Here is a 25,097-nt window from a genome sequence, read left to right on the forward strand (position 1 = left end):
TTGAAACTGTCATTAACAATAATGCACAGGTTCTTCGAATATAAATGTTTCATTTATTGATAGAGTGGGTGTGTGGGTGTGTCTGTGTGAGAAAGAGGGGGGAAGGGAAGGGAAGGGAAGGGAAGGGAAGGGAAGGGAAGGAAAGGGAAGGGAAGGCGGGAGGGAGAGAAAGAGAAAGACAGAGACAAAGTCAAAGAAAGGAAACAATAATGCTATTTTATACAAAGAAGTGTTAAGGGGTGTCTCATCCAGTATCCTTTACAAGCCACTGACTACTATCCTCAATCCTAGAATGTTGTTATTTCCCAATGCTAAATCAATAGAAAGGATACTGGGAATACAGAGGGTAAATTTTAATTCATCCTAATAAGAATCTGCATATACCAAAATAATGAATTTAAAATAGGTAAAACATTTAGTAGCACAAAAACCTTATCATCAAAGTGTATAAAATAAAGTAAAAATATTTAATTTATGTGATTGTGTCTGTATGCAAGATTACATGAGTGCAGGCACCCAGAGGCTAGAAGAGGTGCACAGAGCTCCTGAAGCTGGAGTTCCGGGAGGCTGTGAGCAACCCAACATGGGTGCTGGGAACTCCCTGAGAGCAGCAAGGACTCTTAACAAGCTAAGTTATCCCTATAGCCCCAAAACAAGTGATATTTTTAAACGGCAATTACCCACATCAGTGTTAAGTATGTTTCTCCTTATAAGGGACAGAAAAACCTATTTCTCAGTTTTTAGTAACCTTGAAAAGTGGAATTAGAGTAAATTTGTCAAAATGAAGAAAGAGACTCAAATGACGGTGAGAGGTTAGAGATCTAAGAGGTGGCATGCACAGAAAATAAAGCAGGGAGACTTGGCCAGGGATGGGGATATGAAACAATCAGCCTTAGGCAATACAGTGAGAAAGCTTCTAAGTATTTCAGTAAAAACCTCTTGAAATCATAAACTCCTGTTTACTGAACCCATTTCTTAGTCATCTCACCATGGTGCACTTAATACTAAAAGTGTCTTCATTTACATGCAGGGCACACTGCACTGAGGCTGTTCTTATCCTGCAGACCATCCCTCTGTATAAGTCATTTAATTCACCACTGCTAACACCCGTTACCAGCAAATGTTACTTTTGTATTTGGTACTGGGTCCAGGAGCCTTTCTTCTTTCACCCTGAGGCCATAATCAGCTCTGAGAATGGAAAAGGTTCTAGGTTTCTATTTGTCATTTTCTTCAATTTTGAATACTGTGTTTATCAAGTGATATAAACAACTGCAAAAACAGATTAGGAAACATTGACAAACAATGACTCCAAGTGGGTTCTTCTTGCTGTACAACATATTTGAAGGCGACTGCCCATGTGAAAGAACTGCTTCACCTTAGACCAGGGGGCAGTGCCGCAGGCAGGTTATGTCTGCTTTCATTAACAGCTACTCACAAATTCTCTCTCAATTTGGTCTTCTGTCCACAAAGTTAACAGACATAAAGAAACAGCTGTTCATGCAGGAAAAATCATGAGAACAAATGCTTCCTAAACTTTTAGAAACTGGTCAGATCAAAGATTAAAAACACAAAAAGTAGTTGAGGGATTTTTGAGAATAAAACCAACCTGCCACCAATTTGGGTCTTCTCTGTTTACAATCTGAAGAATTTCTCCTTTCGAAAACTTCAGTCCCGCTTCTTTGCAGGGTATCAGGTTATCATTGAATGGATTATAATCAAAATGACACTTGACAAATACCTAAAACACAGCACAGTGAAAAAGCCTTATGTGTAACATTAAGCACTGGATGTTGAAACCAAACTACTGTGGTTTAATTGTAACAGACACTAAGTATTTCTGACAAAAAACTTATTCTTCTAAATAAAAAACCAATTTATCAGAATATTAATGATTTGGTATTAGTGAAAATTATACATGTATGCGACATTACAATTTGACACTAAGTATTTCAGACAAAAAACTTATTCTTCTAAATAAAAAACCAATTTATCAGAATATTAATGATTTGGTATTATTGAAAATTATACATGTATGCTACATTACAATTTGACACTAAGTATTTCAGACAAAAAACATATTCTTCTAAATAAAAAACCAATTTATCAGAATATTAATGATTGGTATTATTGAAAATTATACATGTATGCTACATTACAATTCTGTGCACTTTAAAAGTCCCTTCTTCTTTTCTGTGACTGCTCTACCACTCTTAAGACCTACACTGACACCAACAAGTGTGACAACCACTATTCCACCTTCTCCAATCTTTTCACTTGATTTCCCAACAAACAGTGAATAGTTTTTAATTTAAGTAAATGTCATTGCAATTAAAATCCTGAAACAGTGGGTGCAGTTGGTTTAAAACATGGATTTCTGACCTATCAGAGAGTGCACAGACACCTTGAAGTCTAAATAAAACAACAAAGGTCGTCTTTAAGTGAGACCTGAAATATATTCAGTAACCTTAAAAATTAATAACTCAGTTTTACTTCTAATAGTGTATTTTAATCAGTTACACTTGTCAAAACTAATGAGAAAAATACTTTCTTAAAATCTCCTTACCATGATTTATATGTTTAAATTGATATCAGCATTAAATTACTTAAGAGACAAAATACTAGAAAGGTCTTAACTATTTTCCAATTTAAATCTAAACATACACATTTCTCTAAAATTTGTTTTATTAATAAAAGTTTGCCAGTTACACTGTTACTTAAGATCTCCGGAGCTTGCAACATACTGCCTATTTAATTTGAATTCTAATTAATCATTTTTAATATTTGATGAAAAGTTTAAATCAACTGTTTTCTTAAAATAGACATGCTTCATACATATTTATAGAAATTCAAATATTTTACAGAAAAATTTCAGCAGAAAAATTCTAATAAGCAGAAATGCATACAAATAGCCAAACTAACAATGTGTATCATACGTCTACAACTAGAAACAAACAAGATATTCAAACAGTACAAGTACATATATTGTATTATTAGTATGCTCAAAAAACTACCAAATGTGAAAGATGCATAGGAAGATATTTTTAAACTTCTGGGTATATGTGATCTTGATAGAAAGCTCTAGACCATCTGCAACAACTTTGCAAAGCCTAAAAAAAAATATCAATGCTTAAACAAACCAGGAAGCTATATTTTCCTAAGATAAATTTTAGAAGTATCTAAGAAGCAAGCATGCAAACAGTATTAAGACTGCTAAACTGTGACAGGTGGCTAGCAAGTTTGGCATGCAGCTCAAGGCTCTGGCAATGAACAATTCAAGATGACAAAGTTTAATCAGGGTAAATTTAGTTGACGGCTAAGACAGAACAACAGGAATACCAGAAAACGTTCTCACATGATAGCATACCTGACGGATGTGGGCTGGATGCCTCTCCATACTGGCGTAACTCTAAAAATATATTTTTCAATTGCATAAAAAAAACAAACTTTTAACTTGTAACTTAAAATATAAGTAAGCTATTGGCTCATTTTATTACATCACTCATTTGGTAAAGCCACTGCCTCCCTAATTAATTGTCCACAGGTTATAATACCTATAAAGAAGTATTAATGACACAAGCAAAAAGTTATAGGCATTTGACATGAGGCAAAGAAGGGACTACATGAGAAGTTATAAAAATAGCAGTATATTTCTTACTTCTGGAAAAAGCCCACCAAATGGAAAACCTCAAGTCATCTAAGTGAGAGTGTTTATCATTCTTGGTTGTGGGATAATACGTTGCAAGGTTACAAGGATTTTCTAAATTTCAAACATTTATTTCCCTGTTCAGAGAGGCCAATATCCAACTCAGATGTAAAAAGATTACCAAAAGGCATTAATTCTTTGGCTTATTTAAACTGCTTTTAGAAGATTACCCTCAAGCTCCAAAACTCAGATTAATCTGGTTTTACTTTGGTAAAATTTATCTGAAAAATCAGTTGTCCTAGCCTTTGATCTAGGAGTTTTATAAAATCTTTAAAATCATTAAATAGAATATATTGACTTACTGTATTTTATGAACTGCACTAATAGTTTTTGAATGCCAACTAAACATTCTCAAGTTACTAAACACTGAACAAAATATTTCAGTTCTGTACTCTTACCATCAAAGGAAAACCTGAATGACCAACAATTTAAAATAGACATTAGAGAAAAGGAAGTCCAATAGCTTTGAAGCAAAGATTCTTAAACTATTAAGAGTAGAAATGAAAATTAAAATTCTATTAGGACAACACTTTCTTCCTATCAACTAGAAAAAAATTCAGATATTTGCAGATGAAACTATGGGCTAATAGGGATTTTCCTAACAGGCTGGTGGAAGAATGTTCTAACCTCTTGGAAGAAGAATTTGGCAGTAATAACCAAGATTACAAAGACATAAACCCTCTGACCTAGTACTTTACTTCTGGGAATGGATTCAGCAGTTATATTAATCAGAAGTAATTTATATACAATACTAGTAACTACTGTACTATTCATTATATCAAAAGATAAGGAGCACTCTGTGGCAATGATGAGTGGCCAAAAAAGACCTACATAATGACAATATACCAGCCCACATGCCAATGATGGGGGAGGGGGGATTTCAAATTCTCTATACAAAGAGCTCCAGGCAGTCAATGGCTGCTGCGAGGAAGACACGCCGTAATCTCCAAGGACAAGAGCCCCTGATGTGCTATGGAGTCCCAAATGGTCAGCTCTAAACACTTGTGCATAAAGCTACACAAGATGGGCTCAGTAAGCTGTGTGTGTTGGAAGAGGAGGTCACATATTTAAGAGGGTACAGAGAAGGACACAGGAGGTGGCTGTGAACAAAGAAGGGTAAACATAATGTAAAATAAAGTTTTCATATACTAATTCTCAAACCCTCCAAAAGTTTAAATTTAACAACAACAACAAAGCAAACATGCAAAGCATGCAAAAAAATAGGAGCTGAAAACCCGGAACAGGAAGAAAAGTCAATTAAGAATAGTCCAGAACACCCAGGTGTAGTGGGTAATCCTAGCACTTGGGAAATAGCAAAAGGATTAAAGTCATGCTTAACTACACAGTGAATAGGAGGCCAGCCTGGACAACATGACAATGTGCTGCAAACCTGGAACAAATCAACTAACCAAGTCAACCCCCCCCAAAAAAACCCAAAACAAAACAAAACAAAAAAACCAGAAATGGCAAATATGAAACAATTAGCAAACAGTACTTAGTACAACCAATTGTGTTGATTTGTGCCTATAAGCCTAACATTTGGGAGGTTAAAGTAAGAGATTACCCATGACTTCAAGGCCAACGTGGGCTAGAGAGTGAGAACCTGTTCCAACATGACCAGTAAAATAAACACATAAACTGTACATAGTATATTCCTATTTTCAAGAGATTATAGGAAGAATTCAAATTGTTTAGTAGACCACAGAGCATATAAACAGGACTTGAACCCAGGGCTGGGCATGATGGTACATGACTGTAATCCCAGCACTCATGAGACCAAGGAAGGATAATCACAAGTTTGAAAACTGGATGAAAATCTCTGCAAATTACAATTTTGTATGCAGGTGTTTTAGGGTTAATATTGCTGTGAATAAACATTATAACCAAGCAACTTGGGGAAGAAAGGGTTTATTAAATGGCTTAAATAACCTGAATCATAGTCCATTGAGGGGGCCAAGACAGAAACTCATACCAAGTGGGAGCCTGGAGGCAGGAGCTGACGCAGAGGCCACAAAGGGTGCTGCTTACTGGCTTGCTCTACCTGCTTTCTTATAGAATCCAGGACCACCAGCTCAGGGGTAACCTGTCTTACAATGGGCTGCCTCCTACCCCAAATCAATCATTAAGAAAACGTTCTATACAGGTTTGCCTATAGCCTGATATTTGGAGGCATTTTTCTCAATTGAGGTGCCCTCCTTTTAGATGACTTTAGCTGTGCCAAGTTAACATAAAACTAGCCAGCACCAGAATACAAAAGAATTCCAAAGTCAAACAAGAGAACAACATAAAATAGACAAGGACAAAAAGACTTCACCAAAGTGGATATAAGCATGGGAGAAAGCACATGATAAGATGGTCAATCTTATTCACCTGTACTGATACACAAATTGAAATTGCAATATTAGTTACTGCTATATGTCTATTATACTGACTAAAACTAAACTAAATATAACAAAGGCACTGAGTAAAAGAAATTTGTGCAATGCTGATGGGACTGTAAACTGTTAAGGTCATTTCTGGGAAGTTTTTTCTCTAAAATTTCTACATATGACTACCAAATTACCAACTCTTTCAGTCCCTGGGTATTTATAGTCCCTAGTTGTTTTGTAATAGCCCAAACTGGTAGTAACAATAATGTTTTCCAGGCAATTTATACATAAACAAATTGGTATATTCATATAATGAAATACTAGATCAATAAAAAAGTATAAACTATCAATACAAGTAAGCAAAGTGGATAAATCATGCAAATTTATTCTGAAAGAACCCAGGTAAAAACTGAAATTCATTTCTAGTTTCTTAGATTCTACAGGACCTTCAAATTAGACACACAACTAAAAAATCTGACTCTATGATTTATATGTCAGGGAGCTCATATGCTAAATGGACATGGTATCAAACTGCCTAATAAAGCCAAATCTCTATCACAACAGGTTAGTGCAGCTCTCAGACTGATCAGAGAAGTTTGTGTGGTGCACAGTGGTGAAAGAAAAACTCACAACTGGTCAAAGAGCAAAGATTAAGTGTTTATGGAGTATCTAGCAACAAATGGGGCATTTTTATCATATCCTTTTCCTGCAAGGCTCAGGGACCACCACGGATGAGGGAGGTGGAAAGACTGTGAGAGCCAGAGGTCAGAGAGGAGCAGTGTGAACCAGCTCTTCCTAACAGGACAGAACTGGTGCTGCACTCAGGAGCTCTCCGCAGCCGTGCCTGCCTGGACAAGACCTGCCCAGGAGCAATACAGCCAACAGTCCAGCATGAAGGAGGAGGACCTTATGAGCCTCTGCTGTGCCTGAGGAGGCTTCAACAGCTGAAGGGTTCTGAGGGAGGCAGAGTCCAGGCACCACACCATAAATTAATGGAGCACACAATATCAGGAGAGAGTGGAGGTGGCTCTGGGAAGAGTGAATATAATCAAAATATATTATATGCACACATGAAATCCTCAATGAATAAAAAAATACTTTAAAAAGCAGAAATCCAAAGTAGGATGAGATGATCGCAACTAAGTTACGATGACAGAGTGCAGACAGCAGTTGCCTGGAGTGAGGCAGGAAGCAGGAGGGGGATACATGGAACTCAGGTGGCAGGTAAGTTTACTGTCTCAATTGTGTTAATAGTGTCACAGGTGCACAGGAATAGTCACGTTTACAAAACTGTATCCTTTTAAAATTACACTTGAGTTACATAAGCTGCATCTATTTATTTAGTCAATTACATAATAAAGAACCATGGGCTTGCCACCCAAAACATAAATTAGAAAGAAACCCAGTCTTCCTGCTCTCATTTCTTTTCAACCCATTATCCTGGCTTTCCCAAGCAAGACAACCTTTACTTTAGATCTTTGCATTCAACTCTCTGTTTTTCCTTCTGGATACAGCTTTAATTCCACCTACATAAAGAACTATATAGTCATTTAAAAATAAAAAAGTACCATAATATATGCACATGTTTTAGGATTTACATGCTCGTTGATGAATTTGCGACTATACATATGTAAGAATTATTCTAGGAAGTGACCGAGTTTTAGAACACATAAACATTTACTTTGAGACATTACTAAACTTCCTTCCCATCAATGTGCTATGCCAACTGTACTGTACCAGAAATTAAGGCAACATATTGTAGATTCACATACAAATTCTTCTGAATTGTATAAGACAGGATCTTATACGGTGATTTTTAGTGTCAGTGTTCAATGTTCAAATGTTTGCTGACCAAGATCTGCTTTTATTTGGTTTCCACACTATGGTGGACTATACCTTCTAACTGGGAGACAGAACCCTTTCTTCCTTAAAGCTGCTTTGTCAGGGTATTTTATCACAGCAACAGGGAAAGAATTTAAATGCTCCTATCCCTCCTTTTCTGCCTCAAGAGTGTTCTATTAATATCATAAAGACCATAAAAACTTTGTTGAACTTTTGATTCACAGATCTTTGAATTTGAGAAGAAAATGGACATTGTCATAATATTCTATTTATTTTTGAATCTGTGAAGAAAATGGACACTGTCATAATATTCTATTTACTTAAAATATCTTCATAATTCTTTCATGTGGAGCACTTGAACTATTTTGTTAGATTTATTACTAGGCATTAAGGTAACTCTACTATAAATCATGTCTTAGCTATGTTTTTAGTTGCTTAATATGATAAAACAAATTTAAAAACTATTGTATACTAATCTGATTTTTAAATACTTTGCTAAGCTATTATTTCTAGATTTGTAGTTTTGGGGGCAGGTTCTAAGCATGAAATTATATTAATTGTAAACTTATAGTTTTATTTCTTCCTTTGCAGTCCCTTTGTCTCTATATTTTCGTCATATCATGCTTACCAAATCCTCAAGGAAACCGTGACAAGAAGTAATGCTAGTGACACCTCTCTCTCTCTCTCTCTCTCTCTCTCTCTCTCTCTCTCTCTCTCTCTCTCTCTCTCTCTCTCTCTCTCTCTCTTTACTCCACTGAGGCAAAACTTTTATCTTTATTTTAGACTTTACTTTCTGGCTTTTCTGGATTAGTCAATATCAAACAAATAACTGAATATAAGCAACAATTGACTGAAAATTTCAGTGTCCAAGAATCTTGAAATGTAAGATATTAGGGATTTATGTTTCATGCTATCCCAAACGAAAGTTTTTAAAGCAGTCAAATCATTGCTATTTTATTCTTGAAGTTGAGTCAGTTCAGTGGGCTTCATTGTTTGAAGCCTCATCAAAATTCTAAACAAGATCACCCTCCTCCTCCAGCAGCAAGTTGTGCTTTTCCATCATCATCTGCCAGGGCCTGTAGTTTGTCAGTGCCAGGCTGGGTTAAGATCCTGGGTGGCATTTCTGTCAGCTGCTCTGTCCTGGCGAGGCTGAGAATGGTGACTTGTGTGTGTTGCCAGATATGTCTGTATGTTAGTGGATTGCTATTCCTTGGTTTGCAAACATACTAAACTTTAACATCAGATACAGCGTATTCCTAATGTCTCTAAGGAAAACTAGAACTTTAGTATTTGCTATAGCAGAATCATTTGAGGACACTTCTTTCACTAATGCACAACTGGGTATGACATCACGAGTTCCTTTGGTTATGATGTGCTCTTTTACTTGGGTGGAAATGAGACCTCATGGGGGACTAGAGTTGATTATCTTGAGGTGTCAGGCAGACTAGATAAGTAAGAGTTTTGCTTCTGATGTTGAAGCCATCAGGTCCAAAAGAAACTCAGGACAAATGTCTATGACTGGTGCCTTTCAGCATACCAAAGTCATGTTGACCTCCAGGCCCACTCAGCACCTGCGGCTCCTCTCACCCTGCCCCTTATCCTACACCTCTTCAGCTCTTGGGGTTCCTTCCCCAAGCTTCTCATTCCTATATAACACTCCCATGTTAGCCATGTACCTTCCTGATCCCCTCTCTTTTATTTTCCTCTCACTCCCCTTCCCCTGTCCTCTCATGGTCATGTTTTGTCTACTACTTTCTCTTCCTGCTCTGGATGCTTCCAAGGTGCCTCTGGCTGTGCTCTCCCTCATATGTTCAATAAAAACCTTCCTTTCAACCAAGTCTCAGAGTGGTCATACCCTTACTTTATACAGAAGTTACACTTCCAACTGTTAGGACCTTCCTCTTCCTACTTCATTAGTCCTTACAAAAGTAATATGAATCTGACTTAAATTTAATTGTATCTCTATTGAAGTTATTTTTCTTAATTTGTTAATACGTGGGTTTTCTCATAAGAAACTATACCAGCATACTTTCAATAAGTTCAACTTAGACAAACTATATTTTTTTTTACAGAAAATTAACTTTAACTGGCTATCATTTTGTTGAATGAAATAAGTTGTAATTTATTTTCCTATAATACCTTGGTGTCTAGGCCATGCTGGTCATAAAAGTTAAGTAAAAGAGGACTGCTATCAATTTGTCCTCATTATGACTTATTTAGAGAAGTCTCCTAAAATCTCATGTGTTGACTTCTTGGACCCTAGATGGTGTATACAACCACTGAAAAGTGGGTGGACTATAAGGTACTAACTTCCTCAATGGGTCAAATCCACTGAGGAATTCACATTGCATAGGCAATTAGGAAGTGAGGCCTCTGTGGAGAAAATAGGTCACTGGGAAGCATGTCTTTGAAGGACATACTTTGCCCTTGACCCTTCCTATCTCTGTTTTTAGCCCTACTGTGGTGAGCAATGTTGCCCTGTCATGCCTCTCTACAATCATGCTCTACTTCAACAGTCTAGAAATGTAACCAAGTAGCCCTGGACTGAACTTTCTAGAATCATAAGCCAAAATACATAGCTCCCCAAACCATGATAGAGGCAAAAGTTAACATAGGCTTTATAAGCAGAATTATTTATACTTTCCAGAAACCTAAGCAGTATATAAGCTGAAGAACTTCCAAACTAGCTACAATTCAAGCTTACTCTGGTTCTTATACTGTAAGATATACAACACATGTCTCATAGAAGAGTTTGGGCTTCAAGCCAGTACCTCAAGTGTTTCAGACAAAGAGGATCTACTGTCATGCTTTGAGAAAAAATACCACCCTGGCTGGAGAGCCTCTACTATCACAACACTTTACAGAAGAACTACAGTAGGATCCAAGGCACAGGATTCCACACTTCTCCACAGAAGACACATCCAACATCTGCAATGACTGCCTAAACTTAAGAAGTACTAAACTTTATAACTTACTGTTAGCTATGCACTTAACACACTCTGTGGCCATAGCTTACAGCTTTAGATGAGACAGTCAAATAGCCTATTTCTTTTTCTTCACAATATCATGGATAGAAGATAATCTGTTGTTACCATTGATCTTAGCAACTTCAGCATAGTAATATTTCTGTTTTCTTGCTAGATTAAAAGTTGTTACCATTACACTTATAGGAAGCATGCCAATGCTTTTGGGTTGGCATATCTGAATTGTCAGTCCTTATGCTTTAAGGTTGTGACATGCAGTTGGAGTCACTTGAATACCGATACCAGCACATGTGTTCTGCTGAGAAAGTTACTAGTGGAGAAATACTGTATACATTACTCTGAACAAAGGGATGATTCAGGTTCTGGGTGGAACTGAGCATGAAGAGCGAGTTCCTCATACTGCTCAGAATGATGCACATTTTAAAGTTTGCGTCATTTCAGGGATTTTCCACTTAGTCTTTTTAGGCTTTGGTTGACTGTGGGTTAACAGGCTACAGATAGGAACACAGTAGCTGGGAGTGGGGTAAGGGTGGGGCTTGTGCAATAGTAAAGAAGTCAGTTGCAATGGCAAATACCCTTCCTTACACACAGCATCTCCTAGATACCCAAGGTTTGTCCAGAACAGTCTTGATTTATGATTACTGTTTAAACGTAATGATTTTCTGTTCATTAAAAAGAGAGAGAAAGAAAAAAATTCTAATTTGAGTACAGCTGGAGGCTCTTTTTCATAGTAGGATATGCCAGAAGCTATTGCATGGGCTCATAGGACCCAATCTCCACACTCCACACTTGAACATTCTTCCCTAGTTCTAAAGATTAGGTAAAATCAAGAAATTATAGGATGGGTGAAAATTATGCTTAAACCAAAGCTAAAAGTCCTTCACTGAAGTCAGTTATTCAGGTCAGCAAATACAAAATTTACACAGGAAACAAAGAGCTGCTTTGCTTGTGAAGTCCATTATACGCACAGTGTGACCATCAACAGCTAGACAGGACTGAGAGACAGCATGGAAACATCACACCTCTGGGAGTATCTATGAAGGTGCTCCTAGAAAGCTTTAACTGCGTAGAGATCTACAGTAAATGTGAATGGTATTATCCCAGGGGCTTAGAACCTCAACTGAATAAAAAAGGAACAAGAGAGCTACTAGCATTCACCTCTCTCTGCTCCTGACTGTGGACACGTGACGATCTACCTTAAGGTCCTGTTGCCATCATCTTCCCAGCATTATGAACTGTTCTGTCAAACTGTAAGCCAAAATGAACCCTTTCCTCCTTCAGTTGCTTTTTTTTTTTTTCAGTATTTGTTACAGAATGAGAAGGTACCTAATACATATTGATGATTTCATTATAAGACTTCTGGTTGGGGCGGCGCAGACGCGGCGCAGAGACCGGCGGTGGACTCGGGATGGTCCAAGCATGAAACAGTGAAGCCCACACTGAGAGCAGATCGTCCCACTACAATTAAAGCAAGTAGGTTTTTGGGGGGCTGGCCTGCAGAGTGGTAGGCCTTTTGTTGGCAAGGTCCCTGGCAAACGGGGAGCCTGGACCTGTTCCTGAAGACCTTTCTGAGTGGTGCGGCGGGAGCCAGGAAATGGAACGGGAGCATTTTGTAAGGGAGGGGGGCCTGGTCAGCAGGGAAACCTGATCCTGTTTTAGAAGACCCATTAGACAGCATCAGTAGGAGGAGATGGGCAGGCGCCAAGGCAAGAATTCACCCAACAATATGAAAAACAACATGAAAACACCAGAACCCAATGATCTTACAAGAGAAGGACTTGAACACCCTAACACAGAAGAAGTGGAAAAAATTGACTTTATGAAAGCAATAGAGTCCATTAAACAACATGTAAAAAATGTCCTTATAGAAATGGATGAGAAGTATAACAAAAAGTTTGAAGAAATGAGTAAATACATAAATGATACCCTGGGAAACCAAGAAAAAACGATCAAACAGGTAATGGAAACAGTTCAAGAATTGAAAACTGAAATGGAAGCAAAGAAGAAAACACAAACTGAGGACCAGCTGGATATAGAAAATCTAGGTCAATGAGCAGAGACTACAGAAACAAGCATAATCAATAGAATACAAGAGATAGAAGAAAGAATCTCAGATTCTGAGGACACCATAGAGAAAATAAATGCACTGATCAAAGAAAACAACAAAGCCAACAAATACTCATCACAAAACATTCAGGAAATATGGGACACAATAAAAAGACCAAACCTAAGAATAATAGGGATAGAAGAAGGAGAAGAGTCACAGCTCAAAGGCCCAGAAAATATTTTTAACAAAATCATGGAAGAAAACTTTCCCAACATAAAGAAAGATATTCCTTTGAATATTCAAGAAGCATACAGAACACCAAATAGAATGGATCAAAAAGAAACATTCCCCCGCCATATAATAATCAAAACACAAAATATACAGATTAAAGAAAAAATATTAAGAGCTACAAAGGAAAAAGGGCAAGTAACTTATAAAGGTAAACCGATCAGACTTAACACCTGACTTCTCTATGGAAACCATGAAAGCCAGAAGGTCCTGGATAGAGGTATTGCAGAAACTAAGAGACCATGGATGCAAGCCCAAACTACTATACCCAGACAAGCTATGGTTCACTATCAATGGAGAAAACAAAACATTCCACGATAAGAACAAATTTAAACAATATGTAGCCACAAATCCAGCCTTACAGAAAGTAATAGAAGGAAAATCACAACACAAGGAATTCAACATAGCCAACACTGCCTACAATAACTCAGGCATCTAGAGACCCTTCACCAGCACAACTCAAAGAAGGGAGACACACAAACTCTACTACTAAAAACAATAAGAATAACCGGAGTAAACAACCACCGGTCATTAATATCACTTAATATTAATGGACTCAATTCACCTATAAAAAGGCACAGGCTAAGAGATTGGATACAGGATCCAACATTCTGCTGTTTAAAAGAAACACATCTCAACCACAAAGACAGGCATCTACTCAGAGTAAAGGGTTGGTAAAAGGTTTTTCAAGCAAATGGTCCTAAAAAACAAGCAGGCGTGGCCATACTAATTTCTAACAAAACTGACTTCAAACTAAAACCAATCAGAAGAGATCGAGATGGACACTTTATACTCATAAAAGGAACGATTCAGCAGGATGAAGTCTCAATCCTGAATATCTATGCCCCTAATATAGAAGCACCCACTTATGTAAAAGAAATATTACTAGAACTCAAGGCAGACATTAAACCACACACACTAGTAGTAGGAGACTTCAACACACCTCTCTCACCAATGGACAGGTCAATCAAACAGAAACCTAATAGAGAATTAAGAGAATTATTTGGAGGTAATGAAGTAAATGGACTTAATAGACATCTATAGAACACTCCACCCAAATAGGAAAGAATATAATTTCTTCTATGCAGCTCATGGAACCTTCTCGAAAATTGACCACATACTCGGTAACAAAGGAAACCTCCATAGATACAAAAAAATATCAGTGTCCACCTGTGTCTTATCAGATCACCACGGATTAAAGTTAGAAGGCACCAACAATGCTACCCCCAGAAAGCCAACAAACTCATGGAAACTGAACAGTCAACTACTGAACCACACCTGAAGAAATTAAGAAAGAAATTAAAGTCTTCCTTGAATTTAATGAAAATAAAGAGACAACATACTCAAACCTATGAGACACGATGAAAGCAGTGCTAAGAGGAAAGTTCATAGCACTAAGTGCCCACTTAAAGAAAACAGAGAAAGCATACATTGGGGACGTAACAGCACACCTGAGAGCTCTAGAAAAAAAGGCAGACGCGCCCAGGAGGAGTAGAAGACTGGAAATATTCAAACTGAGGGCTGAAATCAATAAAATAGAAACACAGAAAACAATCTAAGAATCAATGAAACAAAAAGTTGGTTCTTGGAAAAAAATCAACAAGATTGACAAACCCCTATCCAAACTAATTAAATGACAGAAAGAGAACACGCAAATAAATAAGATCAGAAACGAAAAGGGGGACATAACCACAGACACAGAGGAAATTCAGAGAATCATTAGATCCTACTACAAAAGCCTGTATTTCACAAAACTGGAAAATGCAAAAGAAATGGACATTTTTTTTAGATAAGTACCATATACCAAAGTTAAACCAAGACCAGGTGAACGATCTAAATAAACCGGTTAGTCGCGAAGAATTAGAAATGGTTATCAAAAATCTCCCTTCCAAAAAAAGCCCAGGATCAGATGGTTTCAATGCAGAATTCTACCAGAACTTCCAAGAAGAGCTAATACCTATACTCCTTAATGTATTTCACAACATAGAAACAGAAGAGTCATTGCCAAATTCCTTTTATGAAGCTACAGTTACCCTGATACCAAAACCACACAAAGACCCAACCAAGAAAGAGAATTGCAGGCCTATCTCACTCATGAACATTGACGCAAAAATTCTCAATAAAATACTGACAAACCGAATCCAAGAACACATTAGAAAAATTATCCATTATGATCAAGTAGGCTTCATCCCAGAGATGCAAGGCTGGTTCAACATACGCAAATCTATCAATATAATCCACCATATAAATAAAGTGAAAGAACAAAACCATATGATCATTTCATTAGATGCTGAAAAAGCATTCGACAAAATTCAACACCCCTTTATGATAAAGGTCTTGGAGAGATTAAGAGATACAAGGGTCATACCTAAATATAATAAAAGCTATTTACAGCAAGCCAACAGCTAACATTAAATTAAACAGAGAAAAGCTCAAAGCCATCCCACTAAAATCAGGAACACGACAAGGCTGTCCACTCTCTCCATACCTCTTCAATATAGTGCTTGAAGTTCTAGCAATAGCAATAAGACAACATAAGGGGATCAAGGGGATTCGTATTGGAAAGGAAGAAGTTAAGCTTTCGATATTTGCAGATGATATGATAGTATACATAAGCGACCCCAAAAACTCTACCAAAGAACTCCTACAGCTGATAAACACCTTTAGTAATGTGGGAGGATACAAGATCAACTCCAAAAAATCAGTTGCCTTCCTATACACTAAGGATAAGGAAGCAGAGAGGGAAATCAGAGAAGCATCACCATTCACGATAGCCACAAATAGCATAAAATATCTTGGGGTAACTCTGACCAAGGAAGTGAAAGATCTATTTGACAAGAACTTTAAGTCTTTGAAGAAAGAAATTGAAGAGGAAACCAGAAAATGGAAGGATCTCCCTTGCTCCTGGATTGGGAGGATTAACATAGTAAAAATGGCAATTCTACCAAAAGCAACCTATAGATTCAATGCAATCCCCATCAAAATCACATCAAAATTCTTCACAGATCTGGAAAAGACAATAATCAACTTTATATGGAAAAACAAAAACCCAGGATAGCCAAAACAATCTTATACAATAAAGGATCGTCTGGAGGCATTACCATCCCTGACTTCAAACTCCATTACAGAGCTACAGTATTGAAAACAGCTTGGTATTGGCATAAAAACAGAGAAGTCGACCAATAGAATAGAATAGAAGACCAGGACTTTAACCCACAAACCTATTAACACCTGATTTTCAATAAAGGAGCTAAAAATATACAATGGAAAAAAGAGAGCATCTTCAACAAATTGTGGTGGCATAACTGGATGTCAATCTGTAGAAGAATGAAAATAGATCCATATCTATCACCATGCACAAAACTCAAGTCAAAATGGATTAAAGACCTCAATATCAGTCCGAACACACTGACCTGATAGAAGAGAAAGTGGGAAGTACTCTACAACACATGGGCACAGGAGACCACTTCCTGCGTATAACCCCAGCAGCATAGACATTAAGGGCAACATTGAATAAATGGGACCTCCTGAGACTGAGAAGCTTCTGTAATGCAAAGGACACTGTCACTAAGACAAAAAGGCAACCCACTGACTGGGAGAAGATCTTCACCAGCCCCACAACTGACAAAGGTCTGATCTCCAAAATATATAAAGAACTCAAGAAACTAGACTGTAAAAGGCTAATCAACCCAATTATAAAATGGGGCACTGAGCTGAACAGAGAATTCTCAACAGAAGTTCAAATGGCCAAAAGACACTTAAGGTCATGCTCAACCTCGTTAGTAATCAGGGAAATGCAAATCAAGACAACTTTAAGATACCATCTTACACCTGTCAGAATGGCTAAAATAAAAAACACCAATGATAGCCGTTGTTGGAGAGGTTGTGGAGTAAGGGGTACACTCATCCATTGCTGGTGGGAATGCAAACTTGTGCAACCACTTTGGAAAGCAGTATGGCGGTTTCTCAGGAAATTCGGGATCAACCTACCCCTGGACCCAGCAATACCACTCTTGGGAATATACCCAAGAGATGCCCTATCATACAACAAAAGTATATGCTCAACTATGTTCATAGCAGCATTGTTTGTAATAGCCAGAACCTGGAAACAACCTAGATGCCCTTCAATGGAAGAATGGATGAAGAAAGTATGGAATATATACATATTAGAGTACTACTCAGCAATAAAAAACAATGACTTCTTGAATTTTCCATGCAAATGGACGGAAATAGAAAACACTATCCTGAGTGAGGTAAGACAGACCCAAAAAGAGGAACATGGGATGTACTCACTCATAATTGGCTTCTTGCCATAAATAAAGGACATTGAGCCTATAATTCGTGATCCTAGAGAAGCTAAATAAGAAGGTGAACCCAAAGAAAAACATATAGTCATCCTCCTGGATATTAACCTTCATCAGGCGATGAAAGGAGACAGAGACAAAGACCCACATTGGAGCAGTGGTCTGAAATCCCAAGGTCCAAATCAGGAGCAGAAGGAGAGAGAGCACGAGCAAGGAACTCAGGACCCCGAGGGGTGCACCCACACACTGAGACAATGGGGATGTTCTATCGGGAACTCACCAAAGCCAGCTGGACTGGGTCTGAAAAAGCATGGAATAAAACCAGATTCGCTGAACATAATAGACAATGAGGACTACTGAGAACTCAAGAACAATGGCAATGGGTTTTTGATCCTACTGCACGTACTGGCTTTGTGGGAGCCTAGGCAGTTTGGATGCTCACCTTACTAGACCTGGAAGGAGGTGGGAGGTCCTTGGACTTCCCACAGGGCAGGGAACCCTGACTGCTCTTCGGGCTGATGAGGGAGGCGGACTTGATTGGGGGAGTGGGAGGGAAATGGGAGGCGGTGGCGGGGAGGAGGCAGAAATCTTTAATAAATAAATAAATAAAAATAAAAAAAAAAGAAAAATATGAATTTGGGGAATCGTGGAAATAAAAATATCATTTTAAAAGAAAGACTTCTGGTTAGGACAACAGAGGAAAATATTACCATCCCATTATAATTAATATGTAATAAAATAATAAATTATCATTTAAATAATTATTTTGTTAAACAATCTTAACTATTTTATTATTGTGGTATTTATCATTATTTTGTTATTTTTAAATTATGTCTTATTCTTTCAATACACTCAAGTTCAAATAGGTCTCTTTTTGTCACAAATAGAAATAGGCAAATGGGGGAAAATAGCAGTCTGAGAACAGGAATAGTCTAAGTTCTAGTGTTTTTTTTCTTTATTAAGTAAGGTAATATGGTTAGTTTTAACTGATGACCTACAATCAACTGGAAAAATGAGTCTCAATGAGAAACTATCTATACTTGATTGGCTTATACACATGCTTTTGAGGGGCTGTCTTAAGTTAAGGCTGTGGGTGGCAACATTCGACAACGTCCTGTCGAGGCAGGAGGTCCTGGGCTGTGTAGTAATGGAGAAAAAAAAAGTTCAGCACAAGCAAAGACATAGGTCAGCATGTATATATTAATTTATCTCTGTTCTTGACTGTAGATATGATGGGTCTGGCTGTTTGAAAGTTCCTGCCTCGACTTCCCTACAATGATAGAACTGTATGTTGAAATAACTCCTCTTTTCCACTAATTTGCTTTTTGTTGGGTATTTTATCACAGCAACAGAAAAGAACTAAAACGGAATCTACCTTTATTTCATACAAAACGGACATCTAAGTTTATTTCATACAAAACGAACATCTACCTTTATTTCAGCCAAACTCACTATTTTCAGAGGTCTAATTTATACATAAAAGAAAATCATGATTAAGTAGAATATCCTATCTCCTAAATAACGGTTCAAAACCAGAATGCTATCTATCCTCTATCTTTTCTTTTTGGGGCGGGGGTTCTCACTATGTATTCCAGCTTAAGTTCCAAATTTGGGGTCTTTCTGTTTACAATCTCTCAAGTACTAGGATTATTGTCACAACAAGAGCACCCATTACAAAAGATCGAAATAATCTCTTCCATTAGCACATTCTACTGTTCATTCATTCATTTCACCTAAAATATATATGAAATGTGGGAAAAACCAAGTGTCCAGGATCATCTTTAATCTAATCTATCTGGCACTGTCTGCCATTTAACATATCACAAGAACACTAACCTGGAGGTAAGAGATGTCAAAAATGCTTTAGTCAAAAATGCTTTCAACAACTGTACTTAAATTCTGACACCTACCTGTAGACTACCCAAATAACAGGGTTCATAATGCTCACAAACCAATGTTTTATTATTTCCTTTATAATACTAAGATAGTATATAAAAATGTAAAACTCTACCAAGACAAACTCTCTTAAAGAAAATAGTAACAAACATCTAGCAAATAGAATAATGAAAAAAACTGATGTGTTTTTAAAATCACTCAGGAAATATCACTAACCTGTTGAGGAGTAATAGTATCTCTATAACTTGGCAGAATTTTTAGGGTGACACTTCCACTAATATTTTTCAGCAACTCTTGTAATTCCTTTGGATTGTTTCCCACCTCATGTCCATTGACTTCCTTAATGATATCTCCCACATGAAGCAGACCTTGTCGATCTATCATTCCTCCATGAAGGATTCGGGCGATTACCAGATCATTATTTTCAACCCTAAATGTTACACCCTGGAGGAAATTATAAAAAAAAAAAAAAAAAAAAAAAAAAAGCAATGATTTTATCTCAATAAGAATAAATATGTAAACATTTTGAATACAAATAAAATAATTCTGAAACCAGGTAAGTGAATTCTTTTCCCATGTTATTTCCTATCCAGTGTCAATAAAGTCAGTGGAAATGTGTCATCAGAACACCAATTCAAATGGGCTAACCCTTAAAATCCAGCTGTATTCCACAGACAAACGATGCTTCAGGAAGCAACAGTGATTCCTGACTTGTCATGTTTGCCACATCACTGTTTTCAGGAACCACAAATAAAAAAATTGTCAGATGTAGTAGTTAACTTCACTACCTAATAGAGCCCCTTTTACTTCAACTTTGAGTAACAACTTTCTTCCTTGTTTTGGTGTTATCATTAGTAAGCAAACACATCATTTCTAAAAGGCTAGGAAGAAATGAAACAGTTTTAACAGTTTTCCTGTTCCCACTGGCATATTTATAGCTTCTAAGTAAACTTAAGGTTTCATTTTGATTGTGTTTCATAGGCTCCATGATTGGCAGATCATCTGCTGTGTATTCATACAAAGGCCGTAAGTCTGACAAAATAAGCATGAGCACAGTTTCAAGAGCATATCAGGAGCTGGGACTGGGCCGCATGACATTTCATATCTAAGAAAGCAGTGACTCATCTACTCACCAATGGCTCTCCAGCTCTTTTGTGAATACCAAGAATACGGATGGCATCTACTGGCAATAATTGATTATTGAGAGAAGAATTATTCATTTCTGGGCTTGAGGGAGGCGAATCATAACATTTTGATGCCACAATATCATGGGCCTCCAGGAGCGACTGTTAAGGAGTCAAAACAGCCTGTGGTTATTAGCTACTGATGGAACAAGTTGCTAAAAATAATTTATTAGTTCATTATCACTGTGGAGCACTAAAAGTTTCTCAGGACACATTAAATTCCCAGTATGAATTACGTACAATACATATATAATATTTTTAAGAAAAGTAAAACTAGATCACTTTATTAGCATCAAACAGTATCATATTCAGGTTTTCAGGTTTGAAGAGTCTAGTAGAATTTAGTTTCCTATTTTTAAAGTGTCATGTTCACTAGAAACCAAGCCTGGGTTTCTAAGGCTGGTAGAGGGAGGTGACAAATTTCCTATCAACAATGTCAGCATCTTCTTCGGCCTTTACCACTAATCTCTATTCATCTACTCATAAAGTGCAAAAATAGTCAAGTGACAGAAACTCTAAGTTCCACTATGTTGATATTAGTAATGTGAAATATTTGTTTACATGTATAAAAGGTATGTTAAAAAGATGTCTAAGAGAAAATAACTATCAGCAACTTCTATCATTAGTATGAAATTGCATATTAACAATTAAGGTTTTAGCCTATATGTTTTGAATTTAAAAAGAATCAGAAATGGTTACAGATATAAAGTTCAATTTGCTTTCTATGTTTATTATTCTTGAGGTAGTTGTTTAGAAACTGTGTAGTTGCCTTTTTTGTATATTAAATATTAAAAAATTCCTTATCCTAAAGGAGTTAAGCTTTAATTCAATACTTGCCGTAACACCAAACTAAAAAATTTCTGAGTACACAGAATACAAGTTTAAACACGACAAACAGAAGTAGGGCAAGAAAGTATCAACACATTCAAGACAGTAACAATCTGGGTATTGGCTTAATGGTAATTCCTGACAATTTCATAAAGATACTGTGGGAAATTTAAAGCAGGGTTAGGAAGATGGCTCATTCAGTAAGGTGCTTGTCCCCAAACGTAAGTTCTGTGTACAGATTCCCAGTATGCATTTAAAAAAAATTCAAAAAAAAAAAAGAAAGAAAGAAAGAAAAGTAACTGAGGAAAACAGCAGACTTTGATCACTAGACTTTGTATACATGCATACACATAAAACACACATGCAAATAAACATACACACATAAAAATCTGAAAATGGAAAAGAACTCAGAAATCTCTATGTGAGAGGTTTTTCTAGTAACACTGGAAGTTTTTCAAAGCCGTAATTGGGGCCTCTATTTTGACACAGGACTTTCTGCTCCTGTGACTACATGACACACTATTAATACACTTTTATCTCTCTGGTCAAGAATTCTCATGTGCTCCAGATTCATATACTAAAAGGCTACTTGTCCCTGGTTAAAGTCAGGGTAATTTGAATGCAAAAGGGATAACTATCATAAAGAACTAAAACTCCACATTTAGGGGTAAAAACCTTACAGGTCCACAAAGCTATTTAGCAAATAAAAAGACTAAAAAGCATCATTTGCTATCATTTGAAGCTGATGTTTTCAACAGCTCTTACTTTGAAAATTGGTAAAGAATAGGAACCATCATTTTGCTGCCTTCCCAGGAGGAAATGTTACAGGTCAGTAGGGCAACTGAAGATAAGCTCTGGGTTTACAGAACAATGCTACCTGACATAGACAGAATGGGACAATTTGGAAAATGCTATTTATAATCCCAAATGAAAATAATGATTTAGGCAAGGATTATTAATTTGTGTTTATCTAGAGGTAAGCGGTTGTTAGGCAATTAACAGCTGCACAATATTAGCCCCTTGTGGTGAAACATTCTTATAATGCTTGCACTCTGAAGTCCAAGGCAGGAGAGAATGGTGAATTAGAGGCCAGCTTGTACTATGTAACCAGACCCCATCCCCCCAAAAGAAACAACACACCTCCAAATAAGAAAATATCTGAATAGTGTTACCCAGTTGAGACAATTTCAAAGCCCTTAAACAAGGAACTGATTTCAGTACCAACACTGGTAGGGAACCAGGTACTCTACATCTTCTGATATAGCAACATCATTAAAGATGTGTTTGAGCTTAAAATAGTTCACCTGAGAAACGAATCATCAACCTTTTAATTAAAACTTCTATAAGTAAATAACACATCAGAAAATCAACCAGATAAACTCAGGAAGTGCAACAATGATGACGATAGCTTTGTCTCTTCAACTAAACACCTCAGTAAACACGGCAATGGGAATCCCATAGACATGGGTCATGAATTCATATATATAATGCCCTGGCCCCAAGATAAAGTTCAAATACTTTATACTGCCTTACATGAACTCAATCACAAATGGTGTCTTACAAAAGCAAAGCAGTGTTACCATCTAATTTTGAGGACAAAGACTGCGGGGAAAACAGTGACACTTTCTTCTTCTACCACAGCATTTCTTTCTCCTACTAAAATGTAAAGTCTCTATCACAGAATGAGTAGCCATGCACAGCTGGATGTATTTCTGGGGTTCCTATTTGCTTGTTACTTTCCTAATAGTCTCCACTAGCATATACTTTTAACCATTATAGGTTTAAAATAAAAATATCCCATCCTTTCTGCTCTGAAGTGAATTTTTCTTTGTGAAACTGCTTAACTTAAAGCAACTTAACTTTAAAAAAATCTACACATTTTTTTCTAAATCTATAGAACAAAGTATGCTATGTGACAGTTTCTATCCATAAACAAACTTCCTGTCATCTTTTCATCATGGGTTTGATTGAATTAACCCTGATACTGGAGCATACTAAAAAATGTTCCAAACTAGGCCAAAGAAGGAATGAGAAAAAACAGTGGTATTAATGAAGAAAAAAAAATGGTCATCAAGATGGTTCAGAGGATAAAGGCTCCAACATCAACCTGGATCACCTGAGTTCAATCTCAGGGATTCACATGGTAAAAGGAGCGAAAAGACCCCAACAGGGTGTCCTATGACTCTATCTATCTGCTATGGCACATGCCCATCATCCAATAATAAAGGAACAGCAAAGCTAAACAAATGAATGAACAAAAGGTAGCAGCAGCAACACTGTCAAAGTGAGAAGAATTCTTCCAAGGACGGGGTCTGATGGTCAGGGTTAACTGATGGCACAAAGGAAAAGTCAAGGTTATTTCTGTGGCAGACACTGTACATTTCTGTGATGTACATAGCCATATATGTGTGTTTATGTTCCTTTAACATTAGAATACCATAGTCTAGGACTTAGGGAATTTTAAGACAGGCTCTACACAACATGAATTACTTCAGTGTGGAAGGAGAAAGCTGTGGAAAAGGGAAAGTTACCTGGAAATGAGGTTCCTTGAGTATTCCAACCAGCTCTGCCACATTTTCATCCACACTTATTAGAGGACTGATATCTTCAAGAATTTCATTTACTAATTCCAAGTTATTATCACTGACAGCTTCTAATTTTGAATCTTCAAGCCTCTCATGAGCCTGAAAAGACAACAATGGATTAAAGTAATATTACTGAAGTTTTTTTTATTTCAACCAATATTTCACTAGTATATATATATATTTACAAATCTATACATATTTAGTTTTACAAGATATTACTTAGAGAGTGGGCAAGGTGGTTAGTGAGGCGAAGGCACTGGCTGCCAAGACTGATGACCTGAGTTCTATCACTGGGACCCACATGGCAGGAGAGAACTGATTCCCTGAAAGGTGTCTTCTTGACCTCCATAAGCACTGTAGCATGTACATTACACATGAACAAATATAAGAAAAAGACATTAGAGGTCTAATTTACTGAAGCCATATTTAATATTTTAATCAGAAGCAATAGATGGATTTTATAAATACACAATAAAATGTAATGACTTTGGTCTTTATTTCTACCTAACGCCATGAAATATATTCATTTTTACAGTTACTGCTAAAAAAAAACTGAATAGGCCAGATGATATGTAAAGAGCACATACTACTCTCTACTCACTAACTAGGTATCTATTCCTGAACTCTGGACACTGTTTCATTTCATTAAAGCAAATAATTAAGTATAAAAAGAATAAAAACATTCATTATGCATGTTACTATTTTTGAAATGATTTAAAAAAGAAGTGAGTCAGGTATACTGGCATATGTTTGTAATTCCGGTCCTGGGGAATCTGGGACGTCAGCTTGGCTGCTTGAGGTCAGTGTCTGGGCTGATCTTGAAAACGAAGCCCAGACAGACAGACAGACGATGGATGCACAAACACAACAAACAAAACCAAAACCCAAACTCACTTGGAAACTTCAGAACCCTGAAGCCAGTATTTTTCATGTCTGAAAATCTAGCCTAGGGATAAAGCTCAATGGCACTGTCCTTTCTTAATGCATACTGGGTTCACTACCAAGTAATGAAACAATAAGTAAATCATCAACATAGAGGAAAATGTGCTTGAGCAGCTCTGAGAGGT

The 25,097-nt window shown here is 36.9% G+C and overlaps 1 protein-coding gene across 4 annotated transcripts in view; it reads right to left on the bottom strand.

Annotated features, from left to right (window-relative positions):
* Nucleotides 1–25,097, bottom strand: part of Pals2 (protein associated with LIN7 2, MAGUK p55 family member) — a 106,226-nt gene that overhangs the window by 27,100 nt on the left and 54,029 nt on the right. For 2 of the 4 annotated variants that reach the window (XM_057763065.1, XM_057763058.1), the window contains exons 3-7: nt 23,977–24,129; nt 20,567–20,719; nt 19,650–19,877; nt 3,365–3,406; nt 1,607–1,738 (exon numbers count right to left, since the gene is read on the bottom strand). In XM_057763065.1, the coding sequence (XP_057619048.1) occupies nt 1,607–1,738; nt 3,365–3,406; nt 19,650–19,877; nt 20,567–20,719; nt 23,977–24,129 (708 nt within the window). The remainder of the gene's footprint in view (nt 1–1,606; nt 1,739–3,364; nt 3,407–19,649; nt 19,878–20,566; nt 20,720–23,976; nt 24,130–25,097) is intronic. The other 2 variants (XM_057763083.1, XM_057763072.1) reach the window with 2 other exon arrangements.

This window comes from Chionomys nivalis, chromosome 1 (assembly GCF_950005125.1).
Source record: "Chionomys nivalis chromosome 1, mChiNiv1.1, whole genome shotgun sequence".
In the NCBI taxonomy this organism is placed as follows: domain Eukaryota; kingdom Metazoa; phylum Chordata; class Mammalia; order Rodentia; family Cricetidae; genus Chionomys; species Chionomys nivalis.